Source organism: Lemur catta, chromosome 23 (genome assembly GCF_020740605.2).
Source record: "Lemur catta isolate mLemCat1 chromosome 23, mLemCat1.pri, whole genome shotgun sequence".
Taxonomy (NCBI): domain Eukaryota; kingdom Metazoa; phylum Chordata; class Mammalia; order Primates; family Lemuridae; genus Lemur; species Lemur catta.
In genome coordinates, this window is record NC_059150.1 from 12,532,369 (window position 1) to 12,547,205 (window position 14,837).

A 14,837-nucleotide genomic window follows, 5' to 3' on the forward strand; every position below is an offset into this window, starting at 1 on the left:
GGTAAAAGCAGTTTGCATGTGGCGTTCAGAATTCTTACCTAGGAAAAGAGCTTTGCACGCTAGGGGGCCCCGCTCTCCACACCGCTGTTGAGTCTGCTGAGCAGGGAGCAGTAACCATGGTTTCCTGCAGATCGGTGTTGAGTGCATTAGCTTCATGCAGAGCAGGAGGAACTGCAAGGCAATTCGTGCACTTGCAAATGAATGGGGGGCTCTTTTTGAGAGGAGACTATAGGAGACTTCATGATTAGATTCGGACTCTTCAAAACCCAGCCTAGTAATTTTTAGTTTAATTTAGCATTTTCTGAGTTGCCCTATAAAATACTTGCCTCATCTGTTAAGCACATTTCATCAGTTTTAAACATCTAGAACAAGGTATTATTTCCTAAAGCAGTTGCTTAGAAACTCAGGGGTGTGAGCTCCCCCTTGAGAGGTGACTGGCTGAGTTTTGAGAGAGGCAATTCCTTAGGTCATTTAAGAAGACCTTTAGTGACATCTGACAAGTTCAAAAGGGGAAAAAATGGGTAAAATGCATGTTAGGTGAGGCTCATTGTATGTTATGTTGCTGGGATGAATGAGCCCAGGAACTTCTAGTTTGCTGGGAATAAGGGAGTCAGTGACTGTAGACTTGACCTTCTGAACCTGGGCTGGGTGGTCAGTGCCAGAGGACCGGCCACTAAACTGTAAAGCCCATCATGGATGGTGGCCGTGCTGGGTGCTGTCAATGCAGTTTTAGGCAGTTTAGTGGGGGGGGGGCTTGCATTTTTTCCTGGTGAGGTTTGTTTCCGCTGAGCTCTCTGCATGGTTGCCCTGTTCTCATCTTGGCTGTAGAACCATCTGTAAGGCAACTAGGGTATGGATGCGCTATCTTAAGGGATTAAATACTTGGTGAATTTGACCTTGTCTAGTTGTAGACCATTCTTAGGCTAACTAACCAAATGAAGGTCAAATCCACAGTTTAAATTGTGATCACAAACTACAGTTTCCTCAATTCAGTATCAGAGGTGTTGAGTCTAGGGGGAGAAGCCTGGGAAAGTGGACTTTAGCCATTTAATTGGGATTAAGAAAGTCTTATGGGCTCAAATTTTCTGTTCTCTATGGAATGTCTCTCTTTCTCTCTCTTTTTAATGGTGAACCTAAAGATTTGACTCTCTAGCATTTGACAGGTTCAAGGGAAACACTTGTCTTTGGTGTCACTATTTCTCTTAAATTAAAAAAAAAAAGAAAGAAAGTATCACTAAAACTGTTTTTTTCCTTCCACTTTCCATGGACAGTAATTTTCCACTAAGTCCTGGTCCTTCAAGGCTGCTGCTTTCCAGTGTCCTGCACATAATCTGAGATAGAAGCAGGCTTTCCAGGGATTTGATCTGTTGGCCAGATTTCTTATGTTTTCTGTAACGAAAAGTATTAAACTGCCTTTTAGAACCACATACTTCTATGGAAAGAACATAAATGGGAAAATAATTTCCATTCTCTTTTCTTGCATCCGAAGGAGGTCCCTGGAAGTCCGTTGCTCAAGGAGTATCTGTCACATGGTTATTCTTTAACATCTGTACCAGACAAGGGACCTTGTGTCTGATACACAGGGAGGTCTTCTTTTTCTTTTAAAGATCATCTTACTTGAGTCTTTCATGCTCACCTTTAACTTTGGTTAAGTGAAGTTTTTCTATACTTCCGTTTTCCTGCTCTTCTTTCTCTCTTTGACCTCATATCTTTTTTCACTACTCTATGCATCTCAAAAGGTCAGGGACTCACCTGCTACCTCACTCTCTCATCTACTTAAAATTCATATTTTCTGAGATAACCTTTTTCTCTTAAAAAGCAGGACATCTGAGAGGGGATTTTTCTTTCTGGACTTTACTGTTAGATTGCTGTCCTGCTGGAATCCAAATTCAATATGGAAACCCAACAACACTATAAGGAGAATGATTACAACACACAGAACTTGTCCTAGGTCTTTTAATGCTGTACATAAAGCTTCCGCCGTATGAAGGTAGTATTATTCATTTGCATTATTCTTATTTTAAATGACAGCAAAAGCTCGAGACAAATGGAGGCAGATTTGGGTTCTCACTTAAGAATGCACTGAACATTTATCATGTGGTCAACCATGTTATGGGCCCTAGGGATGTATGGGTAAATAGGGCGATGTCTTTGTCCTCAAAGAGCTTACCTTCTGGCCTGAAAATGTCACGTTTGCCTTGGAAGAGCAAGTCTCTGGCCATCAGAGGTGTCAAAGAAAGTTTGATGGCTTGTTGGAAGCCTTGCCTGACATCCTTCTAACTTCTCTGTCGGGTGGGGGCCTGTTCTCAGCGAAGAGGAAATCTTAAAATTGTGTCCAACTCCTGGAGAAGAAGAACTTAACTTAAAACTTGGTGACATAGTGCTTTATTTTTTTTTTATGCTGTAAACATGTGAATGTGATTTAAACCTCTAACAGATACGTTTGTGTTGCAGGTCAAGGTTGCTAAGCACAGCCCAGCGGATTCCGGTGCTGCCTTCCAGGAGGAACCCACCACAAAATCTCTCTCAGTCCATCATCTTCCCGAGAGAAGCTCAGCTGACAGCCCCAGGGAGGGCCTGAGAGCCAAGCGAGGCCGACTCGCCGCCAGCCCGGAAGCCGGAGCCGAGCTCAAGGGCAGTGAGAACTGCAGGGTCCAGTGAAGGGACCCGTGTGTCAGCACCCCAGGAATAGTTGCATAGATAATAGCCTACCGGGACTTTTCTTTAGTCAGGTAGCAATTTTATCAGTGGGGAGACAACAATTATAAATAAAAATATATCGTACTCTTTAGATCTTCCATGTGCAAGTACTGAAAACGTTTGGAAGCACTAATCATTTATTCAGCACTGATATTCCTCTCCCGTAATGTAAGTAGTACTGTGTAAAGCTCTTTGTTAGTAAGTTACAATTAAATGGCAAGCACTATAGAACAACCTTTGCATGTCGATTTCACACTAAAAAAAAAAAAAATGCAAAACACATTTTATATTTCTAATTAACTGCCCCCAGGAAAAGGTAAACTTTTGCTTTATGGTATTTTCTATCTATAGTGTTAGGCGTGAAATAGATTTAGATCAAGATTTTCTTTGAGCTGAGTGAAATGAAGAAAACCTGTTATATGTTTTTGAGGAAAACATGCACACATATACTTATGTGTAGGTGTGTTTATCTTTCTCTTCCAGTGTGTTTTATAAATCCTTGTTTATATAACCTGTACATATGTGTATGTGGGAGTCATGGAAAGGTCTGGTGGTAGGCTTAGAGGTTTGGTATACCTTGTTTTCTGTCATTGTGCTTTTTCGTTTTTTAAGACCAATTTCTTAACAATTCTTTGGTACGCATTCTCCTATCTGGTGGTGGTGTATTGAAATATGGCCTTTGTTTTCTAATAAGAAAATAATCACCTTTGTTTTCTGTAAAAATGCTTTCTAAATATAAAGGTATGAATATTGGTACCATTTGTTGCTAACTACAACAACCTCTTATAAATGTAAAAATAGTTGAATAAATGATATAGATCTTTAAACAAATGATGCTAGCATATTTAATGAACATATTCAGTTATATTGAAAGACGCAATTTAGAATGTGGGTCCTAAGGATTATATGGGAATATGCTGTGCCCAGCCCCGTGCCTAGTACATTGTGTCATTAAATCCCATCAGCAAGGATATACCTATATGGCATTTTCCAGCTCACTCATTGATGATATAGTTTTGAAAATAGGCAGGCATTCTGAGCCATATCAAATCCAAAAACATGTGAATAAGCTCTTGCGTCCTTGAATCAGGGTAAAAAAGTTTTTCAGGACATGAGCTAGTAAAAGATAATTTGTTCTTGGCTTTCAGTTCAGATTGATACACAAACTTTGACAAACATCGTCGTTTATATTTTAAAATCGTCCTTTGTGAGGTGGCCTCTGTTGTTGGATAATGGTTCAATAATACTAAGCTACTTAGTATTCATCTACTGAAAGTGATACCCTGACTTTCCTCATTTCTTTAGTTGCTCGGGGTCGTGGTCTGGTGCAATATCCTTACGATAAATCATCCCAAGGCTGCCATGTGCTCAAGGGCATGACCCGGAGCAGACGTTGTTGGGATCGGGCCATCAGCTTTGTTGGCTGTCTCTAGCGATTGGAAGATTCCACTCGGTAGGCCTTGCTGGGTAGTTTCTTGCATCCTTGAAAGCATCTTTATCTGTTCCTAGGTACGCTGTAGCTGCTGCTTTTGTTACGTGGAATACTTCCATTTTTATAATCATAGCGAATTGTTCAAAATCTTATAAATAGACAGCCAGGATGTTTAATAGTCTTTGAACTAACAACACTCACTCTACTATGAGCTGAGCTGCATATGGGATGAAAAGTAAAAATGCTACAGTTTCAACTTTCAGGTATCTTATAAACCAGTCGAGTCATAAATAAGATCCCAGCTGACAATTCATATGGGAAAATGGACCAAGTCCAGAGATCTGGGAGTCGGAGTCTCATCTGTACGATGAGGGGCTTGGTTGAAATGATTCTTTTGCATTGACTGTTTTGTGGGAACTGAAATGGCCCTTTGTGTTGTTGGAATTGTCCGCAGTCCAAAGGAATCGCATTTTCGGTAAGAAAAGGATAAAAACCAACGTTTAAATGTAGCTTGATTTCTCAAGAGTCACCTTATCGCTCACCCTGAACTTACCTTCTTTGAGATTTATTTGTGATTTTTTTTCTCGTTTGATCCCAGTTTGTTTATTTTGTTGGAACTATGAAATTTTCACAGGTTTGTTTGCACCTGGAAAGAAGTTAGGGGGGTAGGCTTCCCTAGTCCAAAGCTCTTTGTATATTACCATATATATACCTCCCCAGAAGAGAGTAAAGAGATTCAGTTGCCTAAGAGGCCAACTACCAGCCTGGTGGGTTCTTTTTAGAATCCTATTCTGAACCCGATGGAGGAAATTTCCTTCTGTTAGGGCTTAGGACAACTCTGCACCTAGGGAAAATCTGCTTTATTTAGCTTCATTTAACCTTTTGATGTAGTTGAGGATTTGGCATCCAGGTTCCCAGCAAAAATGACACTGTTGTAATAATAGGGCATTTCACTTCTCCCACTTTTGTTTGTCCCAATGCTGCTTTTGCAAGGGGGTGAAAAAATGAGCACACTTCTACGGTTACAGACTTTCTAGTGAAACACTGGGATATTTCTGAGTTTTAGATGGGAACAGATCCACTTGGTGTTGAAATCACAGCTGTGTTCTCTAACCGAGCATTTGCTGGCTGTGTGCCCACTCCCTCCTGCTGGACTGTGGCTCCTTGGGCAGTCCACATGAGGGTGTTATTTGTCCTGGGCACCCTCTGCTTGTTTTAGTGGTCACCTTCTTGGTCTTAGGCCAGCAGAGGGTCATGAGGGTGTCTGGTGTTAGCCCACCATGCTTTGTTCCCGCTGCATTGTACATTGAATGCCTACACAGTGGCATGGTGGTCGCTTTCCTTGGAACCATAAACGTGGGGAAGGAAAGAAGTGCCCTTGCTCCGATTTGTAAACAGGTGAGTTGTAGTGAGTGTGGAGACCATTTTTCCTCCCAAACAACCAAGATTCAAGCATATCAGTGAGCTACATCTAGACTCTGCCCAATTAGTTTCTTCAGAGCTTGAACATTTCAACCTATGAGACAATCAGAGGCTCCCTAGATGTGGAAATACCAGATGTTCATGGATTTGCATATAACCTATTTTAATGGCGGGCTAAATAAATGGACCATACTCGTCATTCTTAAAATTTAAAACAAGTTCTTTTTGAGAGGAGTTACAGAAAATTCCACCTACCAATCTGTTGTTATGAAAACCAGAAGCCCAAATTAGCATCTTAAATCTTGTTGCAATATGCATAACGAAATTAGATTACTCTCCCCCTTGAGGCTGTCATAAACTCATTTAAGACGTGAATATGTTGGTTTGGAAGTGTCTTACATTGATTTTTCAAATCTGGCGTAGATTGTAGTCAATGAAGAGATGTTCTTTTAAACCAAGTGCAGCCATTTTTTTTTTTAATGATCCCCAGACAGAATTTTTTTCTTGTTACTGTGGCAGAAGTGGTGGTTGCCTACCCAATTGTCACTTCCATTTTCTTTCTTGTCAATAGAATCCCCCTTTTGTTCAGATGTTGGACAGCAATTTGCTCAGGGAATACGGACCCCTCCCTGGGGAAGGAAGCATAATTAGCATAAGACCATTGTGGTCATCTATTACCTTTTGCCAGTGATTAGTTATGACGACCACCCTGCAGTGACCAATTTTGAAACCAGAAAAGAGGCATTTTCAAGACACTGAGCGATGCCAGATCAGAAAGATGAAAAGAAACTGAGTCCTTGATAACTTTAAGCTTCTTGAACCAACTTTGGACTTGCCATGTCAGAAAACTAAACATCATTGTTTAAAGCAATTTCCAGTAGGAAATTCTGTTACTTCAAGCTTCCTGATACAATTGCAAAGCCTGTTTTCAGATTTTTTTTCTATTAGTTAACACCACTTTCTTTACACTTTCTTTGAATTTGGCCTGCTGCTGAGAAAGCAAGAGAGCACTTTAAAACCCAGTTGCTTAATGATCTTCCTTTCTCCAGGTCTGTCATAAAAAGCAATTATGCTTAGTTTGATACAGGGCACCTATCTGAAACTTAATTTTAGCCTGTGGAATGGACTGAATTATACAGGGAAATATATGAAGAAAGTGCATAATTTTCTAATGCCTCTTGATTCAAATCTTTAAAGTGATTCATTATTCTGCCTATTGTGATTTTCCTAAACATCATATAATTTAAATTATAATCACCAAAAAAACCCAGATCAAATGACTTTTGGAGTGTCCATAACTTCTGTTATAACAATATGGTTTAATGACCTAGGTTTTCGTCATCACTTTGAAGATGAAGAAATTGAGATCCTGAACTGGTTTTCTCTACATCCCACACTATGTCCTAAGACCTAGATTTCAGCTCCCCAGAATATTGCTTTTAAAAAAATAAAACATGTAGCCAGTTAACGTGAATAATTATTTGCTCATTTTTTTTTTTTCTAGAAATGATCACTCATGGCATTGGAAAGAGTGATAAATTTGAACTGTATCAAGATCTCGAGTTCTGTGCAGATAAACTATCCCTCTGCTTTGCCCTGCCTTGAAGACCAGGGATAGTACTAGATAAAGCCGGTAGGGAAAGCATGATAGGTGGCCAGCTAAGAGAAATGTATGTGTGCACATGTTAATGAGATAGTCGGGGAGACCAACATGGAGCACCAACACCCAGTGTTTCTGGTGGCAGAATCCCAGAACCTTTCCAATTCCCTCCCCCAGCTAAGGCCCACATTAAAAGCCAGCCTGTGTATGTCGTCCAGGGCTGCTTGTTTAGTAGCTCTGAAACATGGCAGTGTATGTCTTTTACAGAGTTTGGTCTTAAAAAAAAAATTTTTTTTTTAATATCCTCAGAATATCTTGACAGAATTTTAAGATCTCCTCTTTTCTTCCCCCAGACTCCTTCCCTTTATACATACAACCTACTTGAGTTAGAATCAATTTATGAAAACTAGAGGAAAATCAGAGGATGAATATTGACCTTTCCAAATAATTCCTTACCATTCCCTGCCCTATAATTTTAGAAACAATTAACAACTTGACAGAAGGGCTGGATTTTGGAGAGAGGGTCACACCCCACTGAAGATCAAGTAGAAATACAGAGGAAGCATCTGCAATGGCCATTGGAAAAGCAAAGTTATCTTTTAAGTGTGTTTGTGTGTATACACACATACATAGTCAATACAGTTCTCAACGGAGAATCTGGAGAATGGAAAGAAATCTTGTTTATAAGCCCACTCTAACTCAAAAAACTTTTGTTTTTCTCTGCAGTAGAGATGTTGAGCACACATTTCTTCTCGTGTAACTTTTCATGACACATCCGTGGCGAAAGGTATTCACCACGCAGCGTATTCAGACAGCTGTTTACCAGGGTTTCCTCTGCACCCTGTGTTTTGTTTATCACTACCTTTTTTTTATGTTTGAAAAAGATAAACATTTTGGAGAAGTCTTGTTTTCCTGTTTTATATATTAAATTCCCACTTTGACTGGCTTCTATTCTCCAAAATGAAATAAAAACAAGTAAAGTAAATAAGTGAGGGAGCTGGTTAAGATTGGTCCCCTTAGGTACCATGTCCATCTCACGAGTAATTGATAAAGAACGTGCTGTGAATGGTGGTAGGTCAGGAAGAGCTGAGCGATGGTCAGCGAGAGAAAAAAACAAAACAAGAAACAAGGTGGGAGGAGGAGGCACAGTGTCGGGAGGAAGGAATGCAAGGATGGGGTTGGAACCTTGATCCCAATAGTGATAGACCAACCCCAAACAAAGGGTCACACGCTCTATTGTGGTTTCAGCGAGAACTGGAATTTTGGTTGTCTTGTGCAGGACTGCTAATTCCATGCTGAGGAGGGACCTTGGACCTCAATCTCTTAGCTTTTCCCTATGAAGGTCCTTATTTTACTGCTACGAGCTTTTGGAGGCCACTGCATTGCTCGTCTCAGCATTTTACTCACTTCCACCTATTTTTCAGGCAGAGGCAAAAAGCCTCCACTTATTTAAAAAACTGAAAATCAGATGCAGCCAACCCCAATTCTAATCTAATCAATAGCCTTGGCTTCTGCCACCACATGTGTGACCAGAGATGCTCTCCAGTGCTGGCTTGACTAGTCTGTGTTCCTCCCCCCTAGTCCTGCTTAACTTTCTAAAAGAAGTTTCTCTCTTACCCTCTTTACTCCGTCTTCATTCTGTTCCATCTCCCACAGGCTAGGAGACAATTAGGAGGAAAATCAAAAGTGGACTAGATAATTCCCCACATGACTGAGAAAAGTGACTTTTAGTCACCTATAAATAGAATTTATTATCTCTGTCTTTGACCTCCAATAGCTTCCTCTTTTGATCCTCCTATTTCCATCAATTGTATCACTCCTCTGCTACTTTTCTTTTTTTTTTTAAATAACCAAGACTGATGTTGAACCTCTGCTACTTTTCTGAGGGGAATTCCTCTGAATTACTTTTGATTTCACTCTTCCGTGCCCTCACTCCCAAACTGCTTTATAATTATATAATACCTTATTTAAATGGTCAAAGAGATATTTTGTATAAAAGCTTATGTCAGTGGCTCCTACTATTGCCAATATTCATGCTTCTTTATTCCTCCTCCTTTTTTTTTTTGTTGTTTAACGGAACCCCAATTTTTGGCTGAGCACATTGCTGACTTTATTAAAAATATCATTCAGCCTCCTTTGCAGATAGGAGATAGGGTCATGTGATTAAGTTCTGACCAATAATATACAAGCAAAAATGTCATGTGAGGCTTTTGGGAAATCTCCTTATGGAGAGGTGACATGGCTTTCTGTTCCGTCATCTATTCTGGTTCTAAATTATGGACATGGTGGCTAGAACTCCTTGGACTAGGAGAAAGAGAGCTTCACCCTATATATGGGAGAGCATAGAAATGGCAAGGGCATGAGTCCCAGGTGACTTTGTGTTGCCCTGGGCTAAAACCCTGGACTAAATTTCCATCTTCTTAAGGTCCTCGAGGATGCTGTACCAATCTGGTGTTTGCTTCCAGCCCTGGTTGTGGAAGGCGGCGACAGTAGTCATGGCAATGTTTGAGAATGAACATGGGAAAGTTGCTTGAGGGTGTCAGCAGGTGCAATCCTGAGAACCTGGCCACCCTGCAGCGCTACGTGGAAACGCAGGCCAAGGAGAATGCCTGAGATCTGGCCAACCTGGCCATCCTGGAGCTGTACCGGTTCAACCCACCCTTCTTTCAGACCACGGTCACTGCCCAGACCCCACTGAAGGTCCTCACCAACCTGCCCCACACTGACTTCACCCTTTGCAAGTGTGTGATCCACCAGGCACATCAAGAAGAGCAGCTGATGCAACAGATTTTGTACCTGGGGGACCTGCTGAAGACCTGCCACTTCTAGGCCTTCTGGCGAGCCGGGGATGAAAACGTGAACCTCTTGGAAGGTTCAACTGGCTTTGAGTACTCTGCCCAAAAATGTATCTGCCATGGGTACCACTTACCAGCGCATTGGCTGCTGACTGCTGGCTGGGGTGGCCGGTGATCTGACCGACAGACAGACTGCTGAAGGTGTGGAGCAGCGAATACAGCTGGAGCACTGACAAGTCTGGGCCAATCTTCATCTGTGTCCTGGAAGAGAGCATTAAAGTCCAAGAACATCATGGAGAAGATTGATTTTGACAGTGTGTCCAGCATCGTGGCCTCTTCCCAGTAACTGCCGGTGTTTAATAAAGATTTGTTGACTTAAAAAAATTTTCTATCTTGTTTGAAGACTATTTTTGTTTTATTTTAAGAAGCCAAACACTTCTTAAAATAATCTTCACTGCTTAAAGTAATCTTCGCTTCTACAAAGATTTACAATTCATTGAATGAACCTGAAAACGAGAATCGTCACGTGATTGCAGTAGTCCCCTGTGAGCGCCACTCTTCTCACAAGAGAGCCAGTGGCAGGGAAGGCAAGTTTCATAGAGAAGGTGGACTCTGGTATTTTCTGTGTACCCCATTCCCTCCCCGCAACCCCAGGAAATTCCTCTCAGTTTATTCCCTGAAGCCTGGAGGGTAGAACCATCCAGGAATTGGCTCTTGTGTCAGCAGGGAGTGGCCTGGCTATCAGGGCTGCCTGAGTGTGACATTCAGCTGCCTGAGTGTGACATTCGGGCCCTGCTGCTCTGTGGGTCTCTGCTCTGCTCCCTGTTGTTTTCCCTTTGCTCAGCCTGGACCCGTGACTCATCTGTTCCTGACCAGCCTGGCTTCTTTCTGTGCATCCCAAGTACGGCTTTGACTGTCTACTGAAAAAAAAAAACAAACTGACATAAGGCAGAGCCTCTTTTTCTAATTATAAAATATACCCACTGTAGGCAAATTAGAAAATATTTTTAAAAATACAAAAGTAAAAGAACTCACACATCATTCTGACATTTTGAGTCATGACTCAAAAACCTGTTTCATCCCTTCATTCTACATATTGACATTTCAAGTATCATGAATGTTCCTTTTGTTTTTTATTGTGGAAGTAATGAACGTTCACCAGAGAGAATTTGGGAAATATAGAAGAATAAACAACAAAACAAGTAATCTCATCGTCCATCATGAAGAGATGGTCTGATCTTTCCCTCCACTCCCCTCCCCCTCCTCCAGTTGACTAAACGGTGTTTCCATCCACTCTGTGTCTTAAGTTGGGAATCTGGGAGACATCATTGGCTTCTCTCTCTGCCTTGTACCCTGCATATAGTCAATCTCCAAGGACTGTTGATTCTACCCTCTAAAAATCTCTTTACTCTGTTTACGTCTCTTCGTGCCCATGGATACCACTCTCTTCCAAGCCACCTCTATTCCTCTCTGCACCAGTTTCCTAACGGGTCTTCCTGCACCCCTTGGCTTGCTGCCATCTTGCATGACACCCCCACGCCCCACCCTCAACCAGCCCTATCCTCTCTTTCTCCTCCTCTTCTGCTTCCTTCTCCTCTCTGGCGCAATACTGGCTTATATTTAGTCCAAGATCAATGTACACCTGGTGGCAGTTACTTGAGTTGCAGACAACCTACCTACATTCCAGTCTATCAAACATAGCAGGCATCATTGCTTGTGTTACTCATTCCCTATTCATCATGCACTGGCTTACATTTTTATTGCTTATCTTATCATGTCCACTGTCCTTAAATAGACCATACGCTAAAATTCTTTGTAGACTTGGTAATCCCTAGCACAGTGCCCTGAGTAAAGAAAGCTTTAATAAGTAGTTATTAATCAATCTATAGCTGAATGATTAATTTAAAAAAACTGAACTGTAATTGCTCAAAGTCTCAATACAGATTTTTTTCCAATTGGAAAATCAAGAATTTAATTGTGGTCATTTTAGAATTTTATAAAAAGAAGACTCCAGAGTTAAGCCAGTTTCATTTCTAAAGCTGTAGTAGCCGTGATCACCTCTCAAAGCATTATATTTCACTAAACTTTAGAACAAACATTCACTCCGACAAAATTACATGGTTTATGCTTTCCTAATCCACCCATTCCTATTCCTGCTTCCCAACTTTTCACCATTCCTTGGACTCCTTCCTGATCCCAAGTCCTAACTCCAGCACCCGGTACATAAGCCTCACTTTTTTTTGTAGTTTTCTCTGACCGCTTCCTGGGATGATGTAGTGACCTCTCTTTGGTTACTACTTCAAACACAACATCATAACAGATGCTATTAATATAATAGTATGTCTATTCCTACCTCCTCATCTGAATTTGAAGACTCTTTGGGGGTAGTAGGGTGTCCTATACTTTTTTATACTCCCAGTTCAAGTGCAAGGCTCAGCCTATAAATACTTACGGATGATTAGTACCTGGATTAAAATTGCCTTCTCTCTTTTACCAGGACAAAAGAAGGGTGAGAAATTGACATAGATGTACTGACTTCTCAGCCTCAGCCCCAGCCGGTGGTAAGAGCTACCTTTCTGGGTTTTTGTTAAGGCCAAACCAAATACATCTTCATAAACAACCAAATCTTTTCCTACAGCTGTTTCAACTGATGGATTGGGAGGACATCTCACAGAAAATTCTCACATGATTAATCTCTGTCCCAGAATCCACGTAGCTATTCTCTTTATCCAAGGGAATGGCACACAGAAAACCATTTCCTTCCCACTCATTTGGTAACTATTTACTTGCCATCCAGTACAACTATTTAACAATTCTCACTTTTTCTTTGAGATAAATCGAGGCGGTATATAGCTCAAGGATCTCATCACAGAAAGGTCAAGAAATTGAAGCGCAAGAGGTTTGCATGTACTTTATCTTTTCTCTTTTAATAAGATTACCTTATATGACTCTACAAGTACGGTAGGACCTAATGTATCCATTCCTCATAAATTTGGAATTTGTGCAAATGTCTTATATACCCTAGATGGATTGCCACCTGATTTTGCATTATCTAGGAAGAATAGGTTTTCCAAATGAATTAAAAAAGATAAGATCTTGGGAGAAATGTTCAACCTACTTAATTTTTAGAGTATTTTTTTAATTTTTTAACATTCTTTAAATTTGTTTTCTCCTTTCATTTATGGTACTTTATAAAAACACCATTTATAAAGGAATTTTCTTTCTGCTTCAAACCTATCCTTCTAAACTTGCTTTGTGAAAGAAGCCATATTTCTGCTTTGCAATTTGGCTCTTGGCTTTCTCCGTAATGAGGTACTTGTGGGACATTGGAAAACTAGAAGAAGAAGGGACTAGCTTCTTCCTGTCAGAATCACCCTTAGCCCCACTTCTCCAGAGAGAAGTTTATTTCAGTAGCAGCATCTGTATTTAGTTTGCAATTTTCCCAACCATCATCAGCCTCATTGCAGTCCGTTTCAAAGCCAGTAACAGCGAGATCCTTTTTTTTTCCCACTTTTTAAACATTTTCACCTCTTCCTTTTGTTCCTTTGGTTTTAAGAACATTGTAACTGCTCATTGAATCCTTTGAGTTCGCTTTTTGCCTCTTAAGTTCTTCAATACCTTATTAGCAATTCTTTCTATCAAATTTACTGTTTAAATAGCTGGTATCATTTCTGTCTCTTGGACTGTGACTGATACAGATTATGTGGGTTGTCTTATGTATTTGGAGGTAATAAAAATATCTTCAATAAATCCTTCAATTCATATTTTTCACCTTTTCAAATTTCTACTAAATGTGTTGGAATTAGTGATGTGTTCTAGAAACCATTATTTCCTCCTCTATAATAACCTACTTCTTAGGCTTGATGCTAATACTTACTGTATACTTCAGGACTTAAAAAATGCCTAAATAACTCCATTTCCAGCAAGTGAAAACTGATATTGTTCTTTGTTGTCCTGTCCCCCTAGACCCCAGAAAGAAGGGCTGATTTAAAATGATAATATTCAAGTCAGCCCCACTCTTGTGACATTTCCAAATCGCAGAAGAGAGCAACACAGGACCTAAGAATCTTCACTCCCAGGAAGCCGATGAGCCTGGGGCTTTCTTACTCCTGCCAACGGAAGGAGTAGGCCCAGGGGGGCAACGGAATTGATTTAAATATTCCTTTCAACATTGCTCAGCATGAGCGAGAATGGATTTTAGGGATAGAGGCTTTGGCTTGAAGTTGGCTGTTCTGAGGTCACAGGAAAATTTCTCCCTTGAGAACTTCTGTGCTCAGAGGTGTACTTGTTGCTCTTACTCATTAGATAGTCACTTCTGCTTCTCTATCAGATTTTCCCCCTGCATTGTAGTATAGTCATCATTAATTCATTCATTAGTTTAATAGAATTTACTAAATGAGGGTTTAATGGAATTTACTAAGTGAGGCTTACAGGTGAGTTAGAGGAAGAAGAAAATACAATATTTATGAAGTGTCTTCTCTGTGGTACAAGAGCTAAGGGCTTTCTTGACAATAATTCTGTGAAGTATCTATTTTTTGTCTCTGTTTTGCAGATGATGGAACTGAAGCTCATTTAGCTGATTAACATAAAATTATCCCTCCAGTCAATGGTAGACGTGTTTTTAAAATACAGCCCTGTTCTTTAAATACCCAGTTCTGTCCACTGTATCATACTTATGCATATTGACAGGGGAAAGAATTGGATCTAATAATTTGTGAAGGTTCTTTCAGCTAGAAAATTCTTTGGAATACTGAAGAAAACAATGGGCTTTGTCCTAAAGATCCATAATCTAATGGTTCATTCATTTTTCTAAATAGATTTTATTTTTTAGACTTTATATTTTTAGTTTTAGATTTACAGAAAAATTGAGAAGCTAGTGCAAAGAATT

At 40.3% G+C, this 14,837-nt stretch overlaps 1 protein-coding gene and 1 pseudogene across 1 annotated transcript in view; both read left to right on the forward strand.

Annotated features, from left to right (window-relative positions):
• CENPF (centromere protein F) overlaps positions 1-3,527 on the forward strand; it is a 46,958-nt gene extending 43,431 nt beyond the window's left edge. Inside the window, exon 20 of the mRNA XM_045536057.1 lies at positions 2,455-3,527. Coding sequence (XP_045392013.1) covers positions 2,455-2,661 — 207 coding nt within the window. The 3' untranslated portion in view covers positions 2,662-3,527. The remainder of the gene's footprint in view (positions 1-2,454) is intronic.
• Positions 3,528-5,386: 1,859 nt separating this feature from the next.
• LOC123626866 lies at positions 5,387-10,295 on the forward strand (annotated as a pseudogene).
• Positions 10,296-14,837: the final 4,542 nt, after the last annotated feature.